The sequence below is a fragment of the Neovison vison genome, chromosome 12 (assembly GCF_020171115.1).
Source record: "Neovison vison isolate M4711 chromosome 12, ASM_NN_V1, whole genome shotgun sequence".
NCBI lineage: Eukaryota > Metazoa > Chordata > Mammalia > Carnivora > Mustelidae > Neogale > Neogale vison.
In genome coordinates, this window is record NC_058102.1 from 125,250,982 (window position 1) to 125,276,414 (window position 25,433).

At 39.4% G+C, this 25,433-nt stretch overlaps 1 protein-coding gene across 1 annotated transcript in view; it reads left to right on the forward strand.

Annotated features, from left to right (window-relative positions):
* The window catches only part of MRC1 (mannose receptor C-type 1), a 101,549-nt gene that overhangs the window by 52,506 nt on the left and 23,610 nt on the right, over window positions 1-25,433 (forward strand). Inside the window, exons 11-22 of the mRNA XM_044227011.1 lie at window positions 2,067-2,215; window positions 4,624-4,823; window positions 8,281-8,408; window positions 9,104-9,191; window positions 11,135-11,279; window positions 12,837-12,878; window positions 14,346-14,509; window positions 15,887-15,954; window positions 19,333-19,433; window positions 20,308-20,450; window positions 20,832-20,946; window positions 24,076-24,242. Coding sequence (XP_044082946.1) covers window positions 2,067-2,215; window positions 4,624-4,823; window positions 8,281-8,408; window positions 9,104-9,191; window positions 11,135-11,279; window positions 12,837-12,878; window positions 14,346-14,509; window positions 15,887-15,954; window positions 19,333-19,433; window positions 20,308-20,450; window positions 20,832-20,946; window positions 24,076-24,242 — 1,510 coding nt within the window. The remainder of the gene's footprint in view (window positions 1-2,066; window positions 2,216-4,623; window positions 4,824-8,280; window positions 8,409-9,103; window positions 9,192-11,134; window positions 11,280-12,836; window positions 12,879-14,345; window positions 14,510-15,886; window positions 15,955-19,332; window positions 19,434-20,307; window positions 20,451-20,831; window positions 20,947-24,075; window positions 24,243-25,433) is intronic.

The window sequence follows — 25,433 nt, forward strand, 5'->3', positions numbered from 1 at the left end:
CAGAGAAGCCTAAATATCAACATGTTCTAAATTTATGTAAATTTCTCTAAATTCTATAAATTGACACACTGTAAATTTCTGTTCATCCTGAAGTATGGCTTGCAAAAGTAGGAGCAATAAAAATCATATCCTTATTTGGATTCTTCATTGTAAGCATTATAAAATATTTTGCTACTTCTAGAACTATAAAGCAATATTCAAAACAGTTTATTAGTACTCTGGCAAATATAGTTTGTGGATCTTTTTTCTGACCTAATATGGATCAATTTTTTTCAAGCAGGGAAACTAAGTAAAATTTATTAGTTAAAAAAGGCCACTTTCTATCTTTAGCATTGTCTCCACCTAAAAAGCTAGTAGAGAGATTCAATGAATATTTTATTATTCCTTTACATTCTTCTGGGTTTTTATTTTTGTTGCTTGTTTTTTTTGTTTGTTTGCTTTTGTGTGTCAGTGTGTGTGTGCATTGCTAGGTTTATTAGACTGATAGGTCAGAAAAATCAAAATCACATAGACCTAGAACATTTTATATAATTTTTACTTCTAGAGTCCCAGCCATCTTTAAGGCTTTAGTTTTTATCTATTTTTCCTTTAATCTTTTCAAAGCACTGGATTAGGCACAGAAGATACTTAAATTCTAAAATGCATTTGACTTGTAATAAAAAGGGAAAAATGTATCTAGTTTAAATACAAAAAATTATGTCCATTGGCCTTTCAGGACACACCCAATAAAATATAGAGAATACTACTGATATGAAAAAATTCTTTGATAAAACCAAAAAAGAAAGATATCATAGAATTTGTATAGTCTCAGTTTAAAAGTGCTTGTAGTTAAACCATATCCTTTTTCACATATGATTTAATGTCTAATATTTGTAGCAAACTCCTATAATGCTAATGCGTGAAAATCTGAATGTAGATACTTTTTATCTTATGACAAGGTGAACTTTACCACTGTAAGTACTATGGGAACATATTCTGAGCTTCCCTGTAGTGGATCTTTTGGTTTATTGGAGCAGAGATTGCTGCTCCAATATTTATAATATTTATATTTATAATATTTATAAATTATAATATTATAATATTTACATTATATTTATAAAATATAAAATAATTTTATATTTTAGTTTTGTTTTCTATGATATTTATATTCAGAAACTCACAAATTGTGGTCAAATTTGGTTTCTAGACATTTGAGAAATATTGAGTTTAGGACTTTTAAATTTTTTTGTTTGTTCAATTTAGGGAATGAAATTACTCAGATTAAGATCGTACAAATGTTCTGTTATGGTAACCTCTCCATTTCCCTCTCTACTCTCTCTGAAGTCATCCACCTCTCTTTGTTCCTGGAAACTTTGAGTCTCATTTTTATTTTGCTCCAAAGAAAGATTTTTGCCTACATTGCTGCCTTATTGTGTAACGTTTGTCTGTGAAGACAAACTTTGGTCGCTTTACTAACCAAATTGTGTCATTACCAGATTATGCCAATACGTGGATGAGAGCCAAAAGGAGAGAAAATGTGGGAATTTCTGACTCTGCTCCCAGTTCTTTCTAGAGATTGAATCTCTGCTTCTCTATTTTTCTCAATTTTCTCTTCTGTTTCAGACCTGAGATGAGAATAAAATTGTGGGGGACAGCCAACAGATTTTTCCATCTGTATCCTCCTTGATAATGTTATGACCTCACAGTTTTCTTAACCAAGAATTGTATAGAACATTTAAATATTTGGAAATTGGACTAAGTTTTTAAACAATGTATTTTGAAATGCTGTAGTCTTCTCCTTTGCTTTTTCAGAATTCTTTTACATTTTGAGGAGGGGCAGAGGGGCTGGTGAGGAATAGAGAGAAATCGTTTGAGTATATTTGAATGATTTTATTTACTTAGCTCTCTTATATTTCCCCCTCATTTCCTTAGTAGAAATTTGCATAATTTAAATGACCTATCTCTAGGACACAAGATGTTTGGATTACCAACTAAACCATAACCTAAACATAAAACTGAGACACATTTCATGTGGCTAATTGGAAAAATTCACATTTCTAAAATGTAGTTAATTTTTTTTTCTTAAGATATGAACAAGCCTTTCTGACCAGTTTTGTTGGATTGAGGCCTGAAAGGTATTTTTGGACAGGACTTTCAGATGTGCAAAACAAAGGGACCTTTCAATGGACCATTGAGGAAAAGGTTCTGTTCACCCATTGGAATTCAGATATGCCAGGTATGTGAATTGCTTGGGGCTGAGGTTTTCATTCACCCTACCAGTCCCTTACCTTTCCGTGTACCTTTCCAGACAGACTGTATATATTAATTATGTTCTCAGCATTTTGTATTTCACTTTATTTTTTTAAAATTTTCTAATTAGTTCACATTGGTCTAAGAAAATAAGGAAGATAAAACTACTCATTGTCTGCTACTACTCTGAAAAATATTTAGGAAATTCTAAATGGCCACAGATGTTCTAAATGGCTAATTTATTCCTGTACCCTTGAAACTATATGAAAGGGATTTGAAATTTTTGAGTGCAACGATGAATAGAACCATCACTGGTCTTTGGTGGCAGGACAAAGAACCATGTTTGCGTGGAACGTATTATTTCACAGTCTTGTGTGCACTGCCTCGCTTAGCCTTTTATATGTCCGGATCTTATTTTATCTTTTTAAAGAAATCTTCCAGGTAAGTTGAAGGATCTTCATTTTAAAGATGTGGAAACTAGAACTCAGAAAATAGAAATATGAGTGGAAATATTCTAGGCGTGGGCTTAGACTAGCCTGTGTGATTCCGAAATCTGTGTCACTTGGCGTGAACACCGCCATGCCTCTCGATCAGTTTGGATTTACCTTCCCTAGTAAGTAGTTCTGGAAATAGTCTCTGAACGATTGTTTTCCGCCTTTATTCACTGGTATCACAGCATGTGACATGATCCACTGTGACACCTTCCAAAAATTCCACATCTTTAATAGCAAATGTTTCATTGTGTCTGGGTGAAAAGCTAAAGGAGGACTGTTAGTTCAAGTGCATGAACTTACTACTTGGCCTAACAAGTCCTAATCTTCAGAAGTTCTTTTAATTTGTATTCTCAAATTATTGACAGAGAAGATAGATCAACAATATGGATAGTGGGATTATTGGTGAATTACTGAATGTTCTGAAAGGCAGTAGGATTTCAGTTATTTTGAAATTAACTGGGGAGGATATTAAAAAATAAAAATTAAGTGGGCAGGATATTAAGAAAAATATATATGTATTTTAGCATCAGTAGGAGTGGTAATTCTTACTCTCTTGGTCAAACTCCTTATTTTTATGGGCGTTGATCCTTCAGTGGTAGGATGTTGAGGGATTAATTTTGGAATGTCCTTAGGGAATAAAAATGGATGATATCAGAGCCATAGAGAATCAGAGATCTTAGAGAAATCAGAGATCTTAGAGAAAATGTTTTGGGAAATATGTGCCTTCCCAGAACTTTTAGAGTTACCTCTACACACTGAATGTCCATTAAAAGAATAATAATACAAGATTATCTCATGCTAGCAGCATAGATTCTTGGTGTTTTCAAAGTTCTATCTTAATGAATTACCATTTGGAAATAATCACAACTGTAAAATAGATTTATAAATTGTTAAGCTGACTATAGTCCTCATTTTATGTGCCTTTTTATCTATTAAAGCTAGTCCTCATCACAACTCCAAGATAGGTGATATTTGCATATTAAGGTGAGGAAACAGGTCCAAGGTAGTTGCAAAGCCAATAAATGACTAAAATCTCTAGCTCAGTTTTATTTCATTTTGAAGTCTGTGAAAAATTTCTGTTCTGAGAGACCTATAAGGGCCTCATGGCGGGGGGAAATGGCTTTTAAAAAACTTTAAAAAAATTAAACCACTACTTTTGCCATTATGGTAAATTTTGTCATACTAAAATCATTGTATTATTAGATATGGGGAGCACCCTGACAGATGTTAGAAATACAAAATGTTATCAAAACTCTAATGTAAGGGGCTCCTGGGTGGCTCAGTGGGTTAAGCCTCTGCCTTCAGCTTGGGTCATGGTCTCAGGGTCCTGGAATCGAGCCCTCCATTGGGCTCTCTGCTCAGCGCAGAGCCTGCTTCCTCCTCTCTCTCTGCCTACCTCTCTGCCTACTTCTGATCTCTGTCTGTCAAATAAATAAAATCTTAAAAAAAAAAAACAACTCTGATGCAGGAGATCAAAATTCTGTTAGGGATGTGGACCACACAAAGAAAAGGTAAATAACAGGTCAAAATAGCATAAATGAATTGCCAGACACTGCCAGATTTCTCCTCTATATTTTCTCTTCATATGCAGACTTTCTTTTTTTTAAGATTTTATTTATTTATTTGACTAAGAGAGAGCACAAGCAGGGGGTGCAGCAGCTAGAAGGAAAAGCAGGCACTCCACTGAGCAAGGAGCCCCGATGAGGGACCTGATCCCAGGACCCCAGGATCGTGACCTGAGCTGAAGGCAGATGCTTAACCCACTGAACCACCCAGGCACCCTTTTTCATGTGCAGACTCTACCACGTAGTTCACAGTCCAGTGCGTACTGTCTTCTGTGAGCATGGCCAGCCGTCAGTAGCACCCGTTAAGTGACTTTGGCTTTGTGTATGTAATACAGGGCGGAAAACAGGATGTGTTGCCATGAGAACGGGAGTTGCAGGGGGCTTGTGGGATGTTTTGAGATGTGATGAAAAAGCAAAATTTGTGTGCAAGCACTGGGCAGAGGGAGTCACTCGCCCACCAGAGCCCACGACAACCCCTGAACCCAAATGTCCAGAGGATTGGGGCACCAGTGGTAAAACAAGCTTGTGTTTCAAGGTGAGTATCGATTGCTAAGTCAATAAAGAATGTGGAATGGGTTTCGGCCTAAAGAATCACAGGAGGAATCAAAATAGAACCCCAAACCATGGCGCTCAGGCTTGACCTGCAGAAATTCCAATTTTATTCATCTGGAAGGTGATCTGGGCTTCCGTATCTTTAAAAAGCTCTCTTTGGGTTCACACTAATGACAAATTGCATTTCGACCAACAAACGTGACTCACAGAAGCTTTCTTCACTTGCTTGCCTTCATCACCCTCCCTCTGTCTCTTCTGCCAAGCTTCCTCGGCTTAGTCTGAGCTCCCAACTCTTTGCATCTTAATGAACATTTCTGTTTGCCCTCGTGCTCTCCCACTGTGTCTCATTTCACCCTGTTCTTAGAGTCCAAGTTTTTAGGTAAGTGGACAGATCGTGCCCATAGGCATCCTAGAGATGATGCTCCACTGTTCTGATTTAGCCCCTGGTTGTTACACCTGCTGGGAGAGGAAGGCTCAGTGAGGTAGGGGCACATGGCTGTTCGGTGCCATTTAAATGATAATTTGATATTCTGTTCTCACTTTATCCATTCCAAGGTCACGCCATCTATTCACTCTTTAGGGAGTCAAGCTGACCAAAACAAATAAGACAAAAACATCAGTGATTTATGCATTGGGGTACTTTTTTCGCTCTTATAAGTCATATTCTTTCTGGAGAAGGTTAGTTCTAGTCAAATACAGAAATGTGTGTATCTCCTGCTTAATGATACTATTCTCTAGTGTCCCACTCTCAGGACCTCTTTCTTCAGTCCCTTCGGTGGCATATGGCCATGGAATGCCTTGTAAGATAGCTCAAGTTGAGGGAAAACTGGAATTACTAACATGTATCAGAACGAGGGTAGTTAGGACACCTGGGTGGCTCAGTTGCTTAAGCGACTGCCTTCAGCTCAGGTCATGATCCTGGAGTCCCGCGATCGAGTCCCACATTGGGCTCCCTGCCTGGCAGGGAGTGTGCTTCTCCCACTGACCTCTCTCCTCTCATGTTCTCTCTCTCTCTCATTCTCTGTTTCTCAAATAAATAAAATCTTTAAAAAAAAAAAAAAAGAATGAGGGTAGTTAGTCTTCTGTAACTCAAGGGGTGTGGCTAGTCGGTTTAGTCACTCCCACTGCTAGCCATAGAGACTGATAACCTGTTCAATCCTGGTTAGGCAGTTTCGAGTAAACATGTAATTTACCTAGAAGGGAATGGATAGGAGCAAGACAGGAGAGGATTTTGTAAATGGGTTAATTGAGGATGAACACAGAGCAAGTCAGGTGTTTGTTGTGGCATCTGGAAACTTTGGCATTGACTACACAAAGGCCTGTTTCATCCTATGCACAGTCATTCCCCCAAGGTGGTAGGCTGAGCAGATTTGTTGCAGGGTTTTGAGAGAAGTAGCAGAATTCTTCAGAGCTGTAAAGCGAACAGGGTTCTGGGAGAGATGTTGCCCAGGTGGGTATTTAACAAATTGGAATATGTGCTTCACTAAAAAATCATGTAGTTTTAGAGATACTTGGGTAGGGTTTTTTTGGAAATAGATGGACTATCTTTGTACATATGAAGGTAAGGGAGTTAGTAATAAAACTTAGGTGATGGTAAATTTATTTAAGAAAATAAAATCTTATGTCACAGTGGAGCAGGTTGAAGTTCTCACAGGGGTCTTGGGAATTACTGGAAACTTGCTCAAGATACTTCTGTCCAGATGGCTCAAGATAGGGTCAAGGTGAAGATTGCCTTGGGTTGCTTAGTGACAGCTGGGCAGCCATGGTCTGTTGCAAGCAAATCCCATTTCCCACAAACCTGTGATGGTGGGGACCATGACTCATGAGTAGAAATAAATAAAAATTACAAAAGTTGGTAGATACAATGGACTCCTATAGTGTTTGCATAAAGATAGGTATTTCCCAGTCTGGAATTCCATTTCACTACAGACCTCACGATAATATGAGATATTTCCTAATTTATATAATCTGTTAAATTTAGTTCAGCTTATCACCTTTTTAGATGCTTTGCCAAGTAAGTGTCTTTTGTGGCATGTGCTCCAATAGTTGTTAAAATACGCAACTGTAAGGAGAAAAAAGACAAGACCATAGTAAAGACACTAAAAACGAAATATTGAAAGACTGCCTGGTTATGCATTGTTTAAGCTAAACAGGATAACAAACTCTGGCACAATTTTTGTTTGCTTGGAAGTTTTTTCCTTATTTGTGTTTAATTTCTCTGTATCAAAAGTTATTCGGGGCCCCTGGGTGGCTCAGTCAGTTGAATGTCTGGCTCTTGATCTCAGATCAGGGAAGCCTGCTTAAGATTCTCTCTCTTCCTCTCCTGCTGCCCCGTCCCTCCCCCTGCTTGCACATGCTTTCTCTCTCTCTCTCTCTAAAATAATAATAATAATAATAATAAAGCTATTCTCTCTTTCCATCTAACACTTAACCAAACTAATCCTGTCTTCTACAATGAGCTGTATACCTTACCAATATGCCTGAAACTTTTATATACTTTTATAACTTTTCAATATACCTGAAAGATTTTAATCTAATTTCTCCTTTGCTGTAAAATGCTTTTATTTTCTAAGGTTTTCTCAACAAAATATCATTCTACACATTTTATTACCCAAATACTTACCCCTTAATTGATTTTCAACCAAGACAATTACCTTGCTTTGTGCCATAGCAGTGACTTACTTTTGATAGAGTGAAATCTCATCAAAAGTAAAAAATTAGTGGGAATGCAAGTTGGTGCATCCTCTTTGGAGAACAGTGTGGAGATTCCTCAAGAAATTAAAAATAGAGCTTCCCTATCACCCTGCCATTGCACTACTAGGTATTTACCCCAAAGATACAGATGTAGTGAAAAGAAGGGCCATCTCTACCCCAATGTTTATGGCAGCAATGGCCACGGTCTCCAAACTGTGGAAAAAACCAAGATGCCCTTCAACGGACAAATGGATAAGGAAGATGTGGTCCATATACACTATGGAGTATTATGCCTCCCTCAGAAAGGATGAATACCCAACTTTTGTATCCACATGGATGGGACTGGAAAAGATTATGCTGAGTGAAATCAGTCAAGCAGAGAGAGTCAATTATCATATGGTTTCACTTATTTATGGAGCATAACAAATAGCATGGAGGACATGGGGAGTTAGAGAGGAGAAGGGAGTTGAGGGAAATTGGAAGGGGAGGTGAACCATGAGAGATATGGACTCTAAAAAACAATCTGAGGGGTTTGAAGTGGCGGGGGGGGTGGGAGGTTGGGGTACTATGTGGTGGGTATTAGAGAGGGCACGGATTACATGGAGCACTGGGTGTGGTGAAAAAATAATGAATACTGTTACGCTGAAAATAAATAAAAATTAAATTTAAGAAAAGTAAAAAATTATTTCTCTTGATTTGATAAGCAATCGAGTATAAAATAAATTCTGAAATGATATCATCTTTAGCTGTTTGCAAAAGGGAAACATGAGAAGAAAACCTGGTTTGAGTCTCGAGATTTTTGTAAAGCTCTGGGCGGTGACCTAGCTAGTATCAATAATAAAGAAGAACAGCAAGCAATATGGCGGTTAATAACGTAAGTGTCTTTTCTGTGTAATACTCCTTTCTTTTACCTATTTGGTGCTAACGATGTTGAGAAAATTCTTATATTTTTGAAACTGTCGACTCAGAATGCTACTTGGAGTGCCTATATTGTATCTCAAATCCAAAGGACCTTTTTGATCTGGTTTCACTTCCAAATGCTTTAATTTTATAGGTATAAATCCTGTGATGAATTGCTCTATAAAAGTAGAGGCACGGAGCACCTGGGTGGCTCAGTGGGTTAAGCCTCTGCCTTTGGCTCAGGTCATGATCCCAGGGTCCCGGGATCAAGCCCCGCATCAGGCTCTCTGCTCAGCGGGAAGCGTGCTTCCCCCTCTCTCTCTGCCTGCTGGTCTGCCTGCTTGTGATTTCTCTCTCTGTCAAATAAATAAATAAAATCTTAAAAAAATAAAAGTACAAGGCACTCAATAAATCGTATTAAATGCTAAAGAAATGTTAATAAATGAATTACTGTCTGTCAGTGCTTTCCAAGTATATATTCTCAAATGGTGTCTTGTTTTCAGTATACTTATAGGCTGTACCAAAGTGCAATTGTATAATGCTTATATTTAATCACTGAATCTCATGACCTGGTTTGGAAGGTAACTTTCAAATTTGATTAGCTCTTATAGGTAACCAGACTTGTTTCATCCGATAGCATAAGCTTTCTTTATGTCTTGTAAATTGCAGGGCTAGCGGAAGCTACCATGAGCTGTTTTGGTTGGGATTGACATATGGAAGTCCTTCAGAGGGCTTTACTTGGAGTGATGGTTCTCCTGTGAGTAATTTGATTTAATATCTCATTTTCTCACTTTATCATGTATTTATTTTGATGTTATCCTTGGGCTTAATCCAAATTTTTGGCAAGACAGGCTATTGTGATAGCTACAAACATTTTTCTATGCAAAAGTAAATGTTATTTTGGATCATTATTCTGCTCCTGCCTTGATACAGTTCTCCTTTTCACCCAAGCTTATAAGCACGGTGGACTGGATGAAAAAAAAATTAGAAAACTCATTTCGCTGTTTAAATAAAATAATGTTTTCATTCTATCATTGCAAAACTGGTGTGCAAGTAATTAAACTTCTCAAAAGTTGTGTTCTAAATAAGTGTTGGCGAGGATGTGGAGAAGACAGAGCCCTTGTCCCCTCTTGGTGGGAATGCAAACCAGTGCAGCTACTCTGGGAAACAGTATGGTGGTTCCTCAAAAAGTTAAAAATAGAACTATCCTCTGATCCAGCAATAGCACTCCTGGGTATTTACCCCCAAAATATGAAAACATTAATTCAAAAGAACCCAAGAGCCCTTATTATTATTGCAGCATTATTTACAATAGCTAAACTAGGGAAGCAGCCCAAGTGCCCAGTGATAGATGAATGGGTAAAGAAGATGTGGTGTGTATATACGTCTATATGCAATGAGATATTATTCAGCCATAAGGAAAGAATGAAATCTTGTCATTTGCAACAACACGCATGGAGCTAGCGAGTGCAATGGTAAGCAAAATAAGTCAGGACTGGAGAAAGACAAATACCGTATGATTGCCCTCACAGGTGGAATTTAAGAAACAAAACAAATGAGCAATGGAGAAAGAGAGACAAACCAGGAAACAGATCCTTAACTATAGAGACCGAAGTAGTGCTCCCCAGAGGGGAGTTGGGTGGGGGAGAGGTGATGGGTGGGGGATGGGTGAAATAGGTGGAGGGGATGAAGAGTGCACTTACCTTGGTGAGCACTGAGCAATGTGTAGGATTGTTGAATCACTAACATCACACAGTATGTTAACTGTACTAGAATTATAATTAAGAACAATATAAAAAATTGAGCGTTTTATAAATTCTTATAGATCAGGAGATCTGGAAACAACTTTTGAGAATCTACTAGTAACCTCTGGGCCTTGCCAGCCTTCCCCATTCTCAGGAATGGAGAAGTGAGAGGCTTGGGTACATGCCGGCCACATTTTGTGTTCTAGTCATCCCAGGAAGTGATTTTATGTAATTTCAGTTCTACCTCCTCTTAGAAACCATCAGCAACTTTTCAAGGCCCTTGAGTAAAGTGATTTATTTGATAGTTCCATTGACACTCGGATTTCATATTGATATTTCTGGAAAATACTTTGTCTAAAACTGTTGGCTCTGATTCCACACTGAAAACTACAAAGTGGACCGGAACCCAGCCCGCCATTGATTTCCACTGTTAATTTACATGAAGGCTGGTCACTTGGTTAGCAGTATTTCATAAGTCTTTTTCCTTTAAAAGAAGAACTAATTGTACTTCTCTGTCTAATGAAGAGAAAAGTTTCCAACAACACACTGAAATATTAGCCCTTAAGAATTAGGGATATTAGAGATTGAGGAACTCCTAACACTGAGAAGTGGGGCTTTTTTTGCCAAGTTTTTCCCATATATAAATCCCACTTTCGTGACCCTGGATCCATTCTATGAATAAGACCAAAGAGGATTTTATAGTATAGTAACAGCATATTCTCTTCAACTTTGGGAATTTCCATGTAAGGCAAGCTATTTCTTTTCATAAACATATTTCATAAACATATTTCCATTTTCATAAACCTTGTTTTCAAAACAAAGCTATTGCAAAGAAAAGTAAATGGAATTTAAAAAAATACTAATATACCTTTCCTTTCCTTTCCTACTTGGACAAATGATAGGAAATGGCCTGATAAAAATGATTAATGGTTGCAATGTAATATTTTGGACATAGGTTTCATATGAAAATTGGGCTTATGGAGAACCTAACAATTATCAAAATGTTGAATACTGTGGTGAGTTGAAAGGGGACTCTGGTATGTCCTGGAATGATATTAACTGTGAACATCTTAACAACTGGATTTGCCAGATACAAAAAGGTATGGTAACCTGTCCTTTATTTTATCTCACGTTGGAGAACTAACCTCCTGATATCCCAGTATTTTCCCTTTATTAGCAGAACCAAAAAACGAACAAAAAAATAACTAAATAAGGGAACTGGCAGGGGCCATCATTTCACAGGATAAGAATGAAGTCACTGAGTACAGATAAATGTTCCAAAGGAACAGAAGATCAAAAGGCCACCCGGGAATCCTGGACAAGAGTCACGTCCTCTAAAGTCGTTCTCACAAGCTGTGATTCTGGCTCAGGTTCTGTAGGGGGCGGAAGTGGGTGGGTACTTTACTCGGCAAGCAGAGTCATGCAAAAGCCATTCCTTTTTTGGAAAATTTACCCTCTGACCTATGTTAGCCCTCCGATAGGTGAAAGTTTCCCAAATAGTCTAAATATGATTTCTTAAATAAATGTTTTTAGCACAAAGAACAAGCACCATTTTGAGACATCTGGTGCTGTGATTCCCAGCGTGTTACTGGTGGCCAAAAAATATTACTGCATGCTGTCAGTTATGATCTGGAACTCAGAAAGTTCCACAAACCCAAGTCAGGCATTGAGGTCCAAGGATCCAGGTTCTTAGGTTAAGATCAAGGAATAAACAGATCTTCCCTGGAACCACCATGTATGCAAGCTTCCTCTTTTGTAAACAGTTCAGTGGAACCACATTGCCCTCTGCTGTTGGAGACCTTGGCTACCTAGTAGAGACACTGGTGCTCTCTCATTGTCCCTCTGAGTCTTTTCCTCACTTCTCATAGATTAGTGCTTTCACAGTTTTCAGAATGAAGGCATAAGTAGTGGCCAGTTTTTCTTTAGAGATCTCCAAGCCACTGATGACTAGCTTCTCCATGTACTGTTGGTAGCTCTATACTTACAGGTGTTAATGGCATGAGGCCATCTGGGGAACCTGCCTTTTATCAGGTTCTCGCAACATCCTGATATATTGACTACTTAGAAAGAAAAATATTTTGTTCAGGTTTAGTAAAACATACATTTAATAAAAATAAGATTCTTTGAAGAAAATGTTTTATAAATAAAAGTTCATCTCCAACGGTTTCAAATAATGAAATTTTGAGTAGTTTCACAGCTGATTATAAGATGTGTAACTGTCAACCAAACATCTATTGAGTACCTTCTCCATACCAGTAACACATATATTTTACCCCACCCTCTACACATATGACTAATTCCTTTTAGCTGTTGACAGAATTGAAGGTAGGCGATTTAAACCCTGTCTGAGACTTGAAGGTAGGCTTTCTGAATCCAACACCTCTGTTCCTTTCTTTCCTTTCCACGACACCATTTGTTGGGCCTGAAAAATATCTTCCAATTTCTGGTGGCGATGACTTACCTAGTTCTTCTGTCCTTCCTTCTCCAACGCCATGACATGATGGGAGAATTGGAGAGTGGAAGAGAGGGAGAGAAAGAGAAAGAGAGAACAGTTGTGGTTTTAGATATTTTGACCCATGAAAATAGTAAAATTAGAAGGGCATGTGATTGCAGAAGTTCAAGCACACTTTAAAATCTGATTTCCTTTTGTTTTCCAGGACAAACACCCAAACCTGAGCCAACGCCAGCTCCTCAAGACAGTAGGTGTTTCCTTATTTTGTGATCTGCAGACTGATAATCCTTTTTCTCTCTCTCTCTCCTTTCTCTATGAAACGTACTTATACCTGGGAAGAACGGAATTTTCAGTATCTTTGAGAATCTTGTGAAAGTGTGGATCTTTTCCTCCAGACAGGAAGTGTGGATCTTAGGCACAAACCTAAGGCATTTTATTTATTTATTTATTTTTTCCCAAGGCATTTTAATACAAAGTCTTAAGCACTCTTGAATCATATCCCCGGGGCCAGATCTCCTCTTTTTAGTAATGTAAAAAGTTTGTTTTCCAGGGCTTACTGTAACAAATTACCAAAAACTCAGTACCTTTTTTTTTTTTTTTTTTTAAGATTTTACTTATTTATTTATTCGACAGGGAGGGACACAGTGAGAGAGGGAACCAAGGAGGGGGATTGGGGAGGGAGAAGCAGGTCTCTGGCAGAGCAAGGAGCCCAACTCGGGGCTCGATCCCAGGACTCTGGGATCATGATCTGAGCCAAAGGCAGCCGCTCAGTGACTGAGCCACCAGGTGCCCCTCACAAACTCATTGCCTTAAACCAACACACACTTATTCAGAAATCTGACGTCAGTTTCACCAGGCCAACATTGGCAGGACTGTGCTTCCTGCAGAGGCTCTAAGGAAGAATCTGATTCCTTGCCTTTACTAATTTCTAGAACTGCATTCCTTGCGTTTGCTAGCTCGTGGCCCCCTTCTCCATCTTGAAAAGCCAACAGTGTAGCACCTTGCTTCATTTATCACATTACATTCGTCTGTAGTCAGATGTCCTTCCTAAAGGATATTTGTGATTACATTAGGGCCCACCGGATGAAAATAGGATATCTCTCCATCTCAAGATCCTTAAATTAATCACCTGTACAAATTTCCCTTTTCTATAAAAGGTAACATTTATGGATTCCAGAGATTAGGACATGGATGTCTTTGGGGGCTCATATTGAGCCTACAGTAGCTCAGACTGTGGAACACCATGGTTTGGAAGAAGGCTTAGGAGCCCGCCTGGTGTGTGAATTCCTTTTTTCTCCAGTTATACGCTGCAGTGTCCAAGTTCATCTGTTACAGGCTCTTTGTTGTATTGAGATGAAAGTTGATTTCTCCCAGCTTCCACTTCTTGAACTCAGAACATCATACTTGCAGGTATGTAAGTCCTGCCAGCTATGCGATCCCATTGATAAAAGTAACATTGGGACTTCTTTTACCCAATGACCATACATGGAATTTAAATGAGGAGAAAAACTTCCAGAGTTGGAGCAAAGCAGCTATCTGGCCTTCAGTAATTCAGTCTGTATTTGGCATAACTATCCTGCTTATTCTGGTCTCTCAGAGTTGCAGATATTGCTGACAAAGCTACTTTGTCCTTTCCACTTTTGTGTACCACAAGAACCAGATTCTTGAATTTGTCTAAGTAAACTTCATCATCCTTTTTTCATTAATTTTTCAGATCCACCAGTCACCGAAGATGGGTGGGTTATTTACAAAGACTACCAGTATTATTTTAGCAAAGAGAAGGAAACCATGGACAATGCCCGAGAATTTTGCAAGAGGAACTTTGGTGATCTTGTTTCTATTCAAAGTGAAAGTAAAAAGAAGTTCCTATGGAAATATGTAAGAATTTGATCAATTGAAGAATGAAACAGTGACATGATAAAAAAAAAAATTATAATGTCTACTATTGGTACCCGATGGTGTAGTTTCAAATTATGGGCTGAATTTGAATTTTCTCAGGTCAGGAGAAAGATGTCCATGCCAAAGGAGGGGTGGTGGTGGTGTAACAGAAATGAGTGACCTGTTGGCTTAAATATTCAGTGCAGAATCACAAAACCTGGAGTGTTTTTTTAGTTGAGGCTTTGTGAGGACCCAGATATGATGGCTTTGAGTTCACTAATTTGATTTTCGAAGATTATAATTCTTAACTACTTGTTATATGTCAATCCTGGACGCTTTGTGTATAGTGTAGCTTGATTACTTAAATATCTATCTTAGCTGGACCAAATTGTTGGTTAAAAGTACAGCTTGATTATTTACATAAACATCTTTCTTTGCTGTACCAAAGTTGTCATATAGTAGAGCACAGTTTATTCTTTCCAGAGGTACTTAGCTCAGTATTTCTTTTTCAAAATCGTCATGGAATCCTTGCTGCTTACCAGAAGGGAGGTAAGAAAGAGAGCAGACAAAAATAAGGTGAACATAATGAAAAAATAAACATTCATTTGCTTACAAAGGTATTAAAGAGTAGCCTGATTTATTTTTATCTTTGTGGGTATATCTTGGTTTGAAATTTTTAGGATATTTCCTTAAATTATACAAATTATATGCATATGAAGTCTTTCCTTAGAAGCAAAATACCAAATGGTTACTTTGTTTTAAAAAGAATATCTTCAATAATTTAATTACTATAAGCATTTGGTATAAGAGAGAATGATTTGAGGTATTTGTTTTATAAATTCAGGTTCTTATATGATGTGCGTATTTTTCTTTTTCTTTTATTTAAAGCATATTTAATTTCTACACCCAACGTGGGGCTCAAATTCACAACCCCAAGATCAAGAGTCACATGCTTCTCTGACTTAACCAAGCACCTCAATATTTTTCTTATTATTTCCATGAAAAACAGAGCTTTGAATGTACAACAAAATTTCTGCATGAATCCTCCCTTAGAAAATGTCCCAAATGGGCTGCCTCATTAATAAATAGGGTTTATTTAAGAATTTTCTTATTATAGGGGTGCCTGGGTGGCTCAGTTGGTTGAGCATCACTCTTGGTTTTGGCGCAGGTCATAATCTTGGGGTCCTGAGATCCAGGCCCACACTGGGCTCTGCACTCAGAACCAAGTCTGCTTGAGATTCTCTCTCTTCCTCTCCCTTTGCCCCTCCCCCTGCTCATGCTCTCTCTGTCTCTCAAATAAATAAATAAATCTTAAAAAAAAGAATTTACTTATTATATAAGTAAGGAATGAACTATAGGTAAACTTCTGCCTTTTAGGTAAACAGGAATGATGCACAACCAGCATATTTTATTGGCTTACAGATCAGCTTGGATAAAAAGTTTATGTAAGTACATCAAAATGAAACAACTTTGCTTCAGAGAGTGATTTGATAAACATCTAAGAGTTACTCTGAGACTAGTTTTGCTGAATACATTTTTAAAAATCCTACTGAGTTCTCAGTCTGAAAAGCATCTTTTTTTTTTTTTGTGGGGTTCCTCTTTTTAATTTAAATTCAATTAATTAACATATAGTGTATTATTAGTTTCAGAGGTAGAGTTCAGTGATTCATCAGTTGCATAGAACACCCAGTGTTCATTCCATCAAGTGTCCCCCTTAATGCCCATCACCCAGCTACCCCATCCCCCCACCCACCTTCCCTCCAGCAACCCAAAGTTTGTTTCCTTTGCTTAAGAAGTGTCTCTTATTGTTTGTCTCCCTCTCTGGTTTCATCCTGTTTTATTTTTCCCAGGTTTGTTTCTTTTACTAACAGATACATACTGCATGTATTGTTCTTTGGTGTGCTTGTTGGCAATGTTCTCAGCCTAGCACACTCCTTTTACCCATTGTGTATTCCACAGAATTAGTATCACGGTTTGGGTTGCTTCATTCTGCGGTTATATTAAGGCTGACTTTTGTGCACAAACTTGAGCACGGGGGCTGGAATTTGAGGGGAAGAGTTTCAGTTTGAGCCCTTGCCAATCTGAGGTGAAGGTGTGTTAACTTGGCATTGAGTAGGTGGCAGGGCGTGCACACTGACTTGGGCAGGAGGGCAGCTGGATTGTGAATTTGGGACCCAGAGACTGATGACATCATGTGTGGCAGGGACATGGCTGGTTTTGGTTTTAACTTTTGTTTTTCTAGCAAACTCTATCTCTCCTTCTATTCAAGTGAAAGCCTTGCTGGATAGAGTATTCTTGGCTGTAGATTTTTTTTCCTTTTAGCAGTTGGAATTTATCATGCTGCTTTCTTCTGGCCTGCAGAGTTTCTGCTGAAAAACCCACCGATAGCCATATGAGGTTTCCCTTGTATGTCACTGCTTTTCTTTCTCTTGCTTCTTTTAATATTCTCTACCACTACTTTTGGCCAACTTATTTACTTTATGTCTTGGTGCAGACCTCTTTGGGTTAGTTTTGTTGGGGGTTGTCTGTGCCTCCTGGATCTGGATTTCTCTTCCTTTCCCAGAAGTTTTTACTATGATTTCTTTAGACAAATCTTCTGCCCCCTTTTCTTGCCCTTCTCCTTCTGAGATCCCTGTCATGTGACTGTTATGCTTGACAGTGTTGCTGAATTCTCTGGATCTTTTGTCATTTTGTATGTTTTTCCCCTCTCATCTGTTCAGCTTGATTACTTCCCATGACTCTGTCCTCCAGGTGGCTGATCCATTCTTCTACATCTTCTTATTTGCTATTTATTCCAGGTGGTCTATTTTTATTTCCCTTTAGTGAGTCCAATAGCTCTAGTTGGTTCTTTTTTACATCTCCTGTCTCTTAGTAGGAGATCTCATGGAGGTCTTGCACTCTTTTCTCAAGTCCATTGAGTTTGTTTTGAGCATTACTTTAAATTCTCTATCAGACATATTTCTTATCTCCATTTTGCTTAGGTCTCTTGTGATTTTGTTCCGCTCTTTCATTTGGGACGTATTCCTCTCTCTCCTCATTCTGTCTGTTGTTGTGTCTGTTTCTCTGCATTAGGAGAGTCATCTATGCCTCCCATACTTGAAAGTAGTGGCTTTATGAAGAAGAGGTCCTGCAGTGCAATGTCTCCTTTTCATCAGAAAATGGTGCTTCCGGGTTATCACCTATGTGTGTTACCACAGGGGTTCCTACCATTGTGGCGGAGCTATACTTGCCTTCAGTCCAGTCTGTGATGGCTCTCCGCCTGTTGTGGGCAGAGTCTGGTCCCTGTGGTGTTCATGGGCCAGTTGGGGGCTGCCTTGGGCTTGAGTTGAGCCAGACTGGGAGTTTATCAGAGATGAAGTAGCACCAAACTGCAGGCACTCTCCCTGTGTGGTACCCTGAGAAGCTTTGAGTGCTGGGCGGGGCCTGCAGTCAGACTAGCTGCCTGCTTCTGGTCAGACTGGCATGTGGTTCTCTTCCCCTCTCTTTGGAGCTGGACTCACTCTGGAGTGGTGCTGGCCCTCGTCTGGGCTGCTTACACACAGCCCAGCTGGTGATACGACTTTGATGGGACCCTGCCAAGAGTGACTGGAGGGGGCTGACCTGCTTCACTGTGGCCTCTTGTCTCTGTCAGTCTGCAGAGAATCTATTTTGCCTAAAAAGCATCTTTAAAAAGACAAAAAGAATTTTTTAAAAATCCTGTTGAATATTTTCAACATCATAATTCTCAAACAACTCAAATTTAACTTAAGATTTAATCTTGCAATTCCACCTATCTTTGTTTTAGGGTATCATCACGTGTTAGCCAGTGATCTACTAAGAAGATGTATTACACGTATATGAATACTGAACTTATTTTGGAAAATTATGATTCCCATTTGGACCATCCTTGGTGCACAGAATTAAAGGGTCCTTTTATGCTGCCCCACTTATCCTTTCACAGCATTACTTTGAAATACCCTTTCAACTGCTTGAAATGCTTTCCCTTCAAAGGAATGACTGTACTGTTTTCTATTAGATACAGGGGCCAGGAAAAGCTGTGGGAGGGAGGAAATTAGTACATTTTTGGGGTTTCTTTCCTTGTTCATTAATACACATGTTCTCCTGAGTTTGAAGAGCAGATATGTCTTCCTGGCTCAGACACAGATGTTTTAGCCACATGGGTTCTGTGTGACCATTAATTGCTATTTTTGAGATAGAGATCCAAACTCACACTCATTATTTTTAAACATTAGAAATGCTTGATGCTTCTTTGGGCAAGCACCGTTTTAATCATCTCTAAAATGAGAGGGTCACATTTGATGATCTCTTGCTCTCTTTCCAGCTCATAGTCCCTGAATTTCCATAATTTATGAAAATAAACATCAGCCCACATACCTTAGGAGAAACCTAGAATAAACATGAATATCAGAGTATGGGCTTAATGAGAAACTCTGAATTCTTGGTCTCTGTCTATGGGTGGTTTTGTTTTGTGGGAATCATGCCTAATAAGTACTTGGAGAGGCTGTTTGCTTCTGGTCCCCTTCCAAAGAAACTGGGATCTCCATGACCTTTCTCACTTCAAGACTAAAGGTAGCTTTTTCCAGGGAGGGAAAAAAAGACAGACAAGCCAAGACATTGGGTTGCTGAAGAGGAGCAAAATGCCACAGGAAGCACCAACCACTTGGGAGTTTTCCTGCTGGTCTCTCTAGAATCTCCTCTTCTGTTTGCTTAAAATCCTATGCCCTGTTCATCTTCATTGGCTAATCCATTCCCCACACCAAGCTGTAGCCTATTATCCTAATGTTTGGATAATTTTTGCTAACTGCCTGAATTTTCTTTTCCAGTTGGATGGATGGAAGCAAAGTGGATTATGTGGCTTGGGCCACAGGTGAACCTAATTTTGCAAATGACGATGAAAACTGCGTGACCATGTACTCAAATTCAGGTAGACTATAAAAATCTCGAGTTTGCCTTGTGGCATGTTGTGTTGACCCTGCCCTAACCCTAGGCTAAAGGTAGCAAGTCATGCACTTCAATCAGGCAAGAAAAGCAGAGAAAAAGAAGTTTAATTTCAGTAGCATCACTGTTTGGTTTGTGAGAATGGAAGCTTGACATTTGCTCTACTACATGATACAGACATCTTACCTCTCATTTTATGTAACATTTCTTCATGTTTTGATTTGAGCAAAATACCCAAAATATTTATCTATCTCTTTTATCTCTCTCCACATCTTTGTAAAATGAGAATCATGGCAGAACTTACCTGTTGTTGAGTAGATTAAAGATGTAATATACCTAAAACACTAAGCAAATGCTTGGTATAGCTAAGTTTAGGTATTATTAGATTATTGTTATTAGCTCTTAATGGCTATTTAGATAATACATCTGCAACACTGAGTTTATTCTGGGCTCATAGGAAGCTGTCTAGAAAGTTGAACTATTACCAGTTTAAGTGAAAGAACAAAAGAACAGGGCATAGATCTTTCTAGTCACTTGTGTAAAAATGTTTGTAGTCTCAGCCATTTCTGAGAAGCTTTATAAAACACAAGCATGTTTTTTTAAAAGAATTTTTTTTTAGATTTTTATTTATTTATTTGACAGAGATCACAAGTAGGCAGAGAGGCAGGCAGAGAGAGAGAGAGGAGGAAGCAGGCTCCCTGCTGAGCAGAGAGCCCGATGCGGGACTCGATTCCAGGACCCTGAGATCATGACCTGAGCCGAAGGCAGCGGCTCAACCCACTGAACCACCCAGGCGCCCTAAAAGAAAGTTTTTAAATGCAAATATGTAAGTCTAACTTGGCTACTTTGTCCTTTGCTAGGGTTCTGGAATGACATTAATTGTGGTTATCCAAATGCCTTCATCTGCCAGAGACATAACAGCAGCATCAATGCTACGGTAATTCCAACGGTGCCTTCAGTCCCAGGAGGTTGCAAGGAAGGCTGGAATTTTTACAATAACAAGGTACTAAGAATATTAGTTGTAGTCTTGGCATTGATCAATACAGAAAACGGTAATGCACATCTTTCAGCTCAGAGGTAACTTTGGCTTATCAATGACTTTAGAAATTTTAGGCAAGAATAGATAGAGGTTCCTATGCCAAATTCCTTATGGAAATGGAGAATATTCTTGGAGATAGTCTCCAAATGGGTGTGTCCTTTCTTCTAAGGAAGAAAAAAACTTTGCAAAGGAAGTTCATGGGTGACAAATCTCACTTAACCTTTTGGATCTCTATTTGGTTGTAGAAAATTTATGCGTAGCTATCAGCTTCATGAAAAATTTTCATTTCTTTAGAGCAAACACTAGTATCTTTATTTAGTCCCTTTTTTCCCTCTTTCATCCAAGTGTTTCAGAATCTTTGGATTTGTTGAAGAAGAAAGAAAAAATTGGCAAGAGGCACGGAAAGCTTGCATAGGATTTGGGGGAAATCTGGTATCGATCCGCAATGAAAAAGAGCAAGGTATGCAGACTTGTACGGTTAGTGATGCATTTAAATATGTAATTTTTCCCCCTGCTGATAGTAAATGATATTTTGGTTTTCCAGGGGAAAACCTGGAAGGGGAGAAAACCTGGCAGGGGAGAAAACCTAAAGATACAGGGAGAACGATTTTATTCAGTTGTAGGCACCGCCCTGGGCATTGAAAAGAACCTTTTCATTGTTAGGACATTCTGTGAAGTCAGTTATCATCACCCCACTTGTCCGGGAGCCCGTTGCTAAGGAATCAAACTGGCTCTTCGACTTACATTCCGTTCTGTTTCCGCCAAACTGGTTTATTCCCCAAAAAGCCAAAGAAGTAGAGTAGCTCTAGGAGTGAAATGGAAAATTGCTAATTTATTGCACTTCTAATCACTTAATCACATACCTTAAAATGCAATAAAATGAATTTTAAATAGGAACATTGAACAAATTGAGACCCCCCCCCTCAAAAAATAACCATTAAGGATAAACCAGAGGTTTGAAGAAAATATTGAAAGAGAAAATGAACCATATCCATATAGCGGGTCAAGAGAAAGAAAGTTGACAATCTTGCATGGTCTTTCCATGGCCACCTTACCGGAAATAGAGACTAAGCTAAATGAGTGATTCGTCACCTGAAGGACGATACTAACCACCAGCAGACCAGCCAGATGATGTTACTAAATCCGTAGAGGGAGCAGCAAGTGAGGCATGTCTGAAAGACTTTCAGTTTTCACAGCCTGGAAAGGAGAGGGTGTGGGCTTTGTAAAGAGAAGATGTGGACCTGTATTGTTCCAGAATGAAGACTTAGCACCAATGAAGGGCTGTTACAAAGAAACAGATTTAGGCTCCAAATCAGGAGGCCATTCTCATAATTAGAACTGATTAAATGAGCTGCTTTAATAAGTTCTCTAAAGGGCTGTGAAAAGGCTTACCTTGGAAAGTTCTCAGTTGGCTGCTGTAGAGTCACACAGACTGACTGGTACATAGTAGGAAAGATGTTCAGTAAATATTTTTACGAATGAATTTATGTGAGATCTTGAGGGGGAGATGAGGAACTGCATAATTTCAGGCTCCCTTTTGGTTTTGGGATTCTCTGACTTCCAGAATCATTTACATGTCTTCGAAAATATACAAAGAAGAAAGACCCAGGAAACTTCTATAGCCCTCACTCAAATGTTTCCTCCCTCTGTAAATGCTGTCATGGTCTCTCTTGGAACACGAGATTTAATAAATCAACCAAGGTTTCACTGAGAGCCTTTGTCAAGCTCAGCAACTTGCCAGACCCTGAAAGAAAAGGGTTAAACCATAACACACAATAGAAATATTTTCGGAATAGAATAGAATAGAACAGAATAGCCTATTTCTCTAACTGGACTACCATATTTTGGGCTTAACTACCCAACAGAGAAACATAATAATTGATTTCTTCTCTTAACCACAAAGTGCTGATTCCTGGCATCACAGAATTAGAACCTGGGTAATAGAGATGTGCAGAAGGAAACAATTTTCAGATAAAATAACATTATTCCTGGCAAAACCGGCACACGTTGAATTCTTATTGTGGTTGTTGGCAGAAAAAAAAGTCAGTGCTAAAATATTGGCAGGTAGTGCTTTTCCACATTCATTTTAATTTGGGGATGGGGAAAGTTAAGCTCTTATTTAGGAAATAAAACAAAACCAAAATAAATATCTAGCCATGCTCTTCTCCCCCTGAAAAATTTTGAAAAAAAAAATTTTTTTTTTTTTTCTTAACCTTTAGTTGAGAAATAAGCAAATCCCTGAGCAGAGGGATATACTCTAACAGGAGAATATACTCTAACAGGAGAATATACTCTAACAGGAGAATAAACACATAACAGTGGCCCTTCTGTGGAATTGTTTCATGAATAAACAGCTTCTCTGTTTTGTGTTTTCTTTGAGTAACCCGGACGCTTAGTCACTCCATATCCCATTCGCATTCAGGAGCCTGGGTTTAAGCAGAGGTGCTGGGAAATTGTTCTGTCCAGCTAGTGCTCATTCACCTGGGCAGCCTTGGTTCCTGGCCCGAGAGGCTGCCAGCCATGGGGGTGGCTGGGGGTTGGGGGGGAGAAACACGTGCTCACAGGCAAAAGCACACGGGATGGGGCATGTGTTCACGGAAGCCTTTTACAGCTTCTGGGCATTTACCGCCCTCCTTTCTGCCACAGAACGGGCAAGGAAGCAAAAGGCCACACTAGCTCTACATTTGCCGCATTTTTCTGGATCTTCTCTCGTAATGATGCGAGTGATCCCCTCCCCCCACATACACACCCCCGGGTTCAAGCACATGGGGTGGATGCTGCTGGCCCCTTAGAGGTTGCTGCCAAAGGAAGTTCTAATCGGGTAGCTCTTTTGGTTTGGAAATCCAGTGTAGTGATAACTTGACAGCCTCAAGCATCTTGTTTGGACAAGTAGGTTTCATTTTTAGATGTTTTCTGGGTTAAGAGCGCTGTTTGCCTCCCTAGGGTATCTCATCTAAAGAATCAGGAAACCTGCTAACTCCTAGGATGAGTGTGTATGAGCTAGCATGAGAGACTATGGACTCTGAAAAACAATCTGAGGGGTTTGAAGTGGCGGGGGGGGTGGGAGGTTGGGGTACCAGGGGGTGGGTATTATAGAGGGCACGGCTTGCATGGAGCACTGGGTGTGGTGAAAAAATAATGAATACTGTTTTTCTGAAAATAAATAAATAAATAATAATTTAAAAAAAAAAAAAAAAGAAACACTAGCGCTTCCTGTAGGCCCGAAGGCAGCCCCAGCCCAGATTGGGGGATGGGGGTATGACATGGCACTCCCCGGGCAAGGGATGGACTCAGCCACCCTTATCCCAGTTCCCCACTGCCCCTGGGCACAGCCCAGCCTGTCCAACTATCTGCAATGGCCCAGATAAAACCTAGAGTTTGATTATACGAAACTTTCCAAAGTACAAACTGAAGTGATAAGGTGAGTGTAAAGGTTAGAATGTGTTTGTTTTCATGGTAAGTGGTTTTAAACAGTAATAAAGACCTTAATCACATACTCAGTATTTTAAACTTACATATTTTGAATAATATCTGTATTTTGAGTATTTTTCCCCAAAGGTTAAAATTATCTTGTGGAACTTTCTTTCAGCATTTCTTACCTATCATATGAAGGACTCCACGTTTAATGCCTGGACTGGGCTGAATGATGTGAATTCAGAGCACACGTTCCTTTGGACGGATGGGCGAGGAGTTCATTATACGAACTGGGGGAAAGGTTTTCCTGGAGGAAGACGGAGCAGCCTTTCCTATGAAGATGTAAATATCAGTTTCAGGTCACCTCTCTGCGTACGGTCAGTCTGCTTAAGGGCAGCAGGCTGTTGATTCATCTGTGAAACATCTACCAGGGTTCTTTCTCTGGTTCATTCTTGCAGATCTTAAGTGTTTCAGATTCAGCCCGCCTTGAGGGAAAGGGTATAAGTTCAATTACAAACTCTTCAGCTTGTGGCGTAGGTGGCGGCGGTTTCAAGGGATGGGAAAACCAGCTCCATTCTGGATCTGTGTTTCGGTCAGGATGTATACTTGAGCCCAGAGTTGCCAATTTTATTTGTATCAGCTGCCTCGAAACTCTTGAAGCTTGTAGTATTAGTGCAACTACGACTCCTTCTAAAGGTAGAAGTTATCTGCCATTCATAGAGGACTGATCATGTGCCAAACGCTAGCTGCTCTCACATGTTAACCTAAGAGACAGAGAGGTGCTTATTTTCAGACTTTTTTTAAAAAAGATTTTTATTTATTCATTTGACAGACAGAGATCACAAGTGGGCAGAGAGGCAGGCAGAGAGAGAGGAGGAAGCAGGCTCCCTGCTGAGCAGAGCGCCAATGCTGGCTCAATCCAAGGATTCTGAGATCATGACCTGAGCCAAAGGCAGAGGCTTAGCCCACTGAGTCACCCAGGTGCCCCTATTTTCATACTTTTAATCTGGCATCATTGAACAGTCAACGGGTCCATGTTAAACACCACGTTAGGTATTGAGAAAAACATGAAGAAACAGCAGCTTCTGTTCTGACATTAAAGAAGCCTCCGCTTATGTTAGACCGCAAGTCTGATACAGGAAAGAAGAGAGTACCAAGTGTGAGTGTGTGTTAACAGGCTCAGTTATAGAGCCCTGTAGTAGGCAGGAGGAAAGAAGCTTACTGTGGGATAGAGTGATCTAGTCAGTCAGTACTCACTTAGGGAGGCTCTCGTTTGATGAAGAGAAGGAATGTGAAAGGAAAAAATCAGCTCTGGGTCTTTTCCTCAAGAGGTTTAAAACAATGATCTGGGAAGCTGGGTATGTGGGGTGGAGAAAACCATGAGCAGTGGGCAAGGTGAATAAAGTCTTCAAGAAAAGAGCACCAGGGGGCGCCTGGGTGGCTCAGTGGGTTAGAGCCTCTGCCTTCGGCTCAGGTCATGATCTCAGGGTCCTAGAATCAAGTCCTGCATCGGGCTCTCTGCTCTGCAGGGAG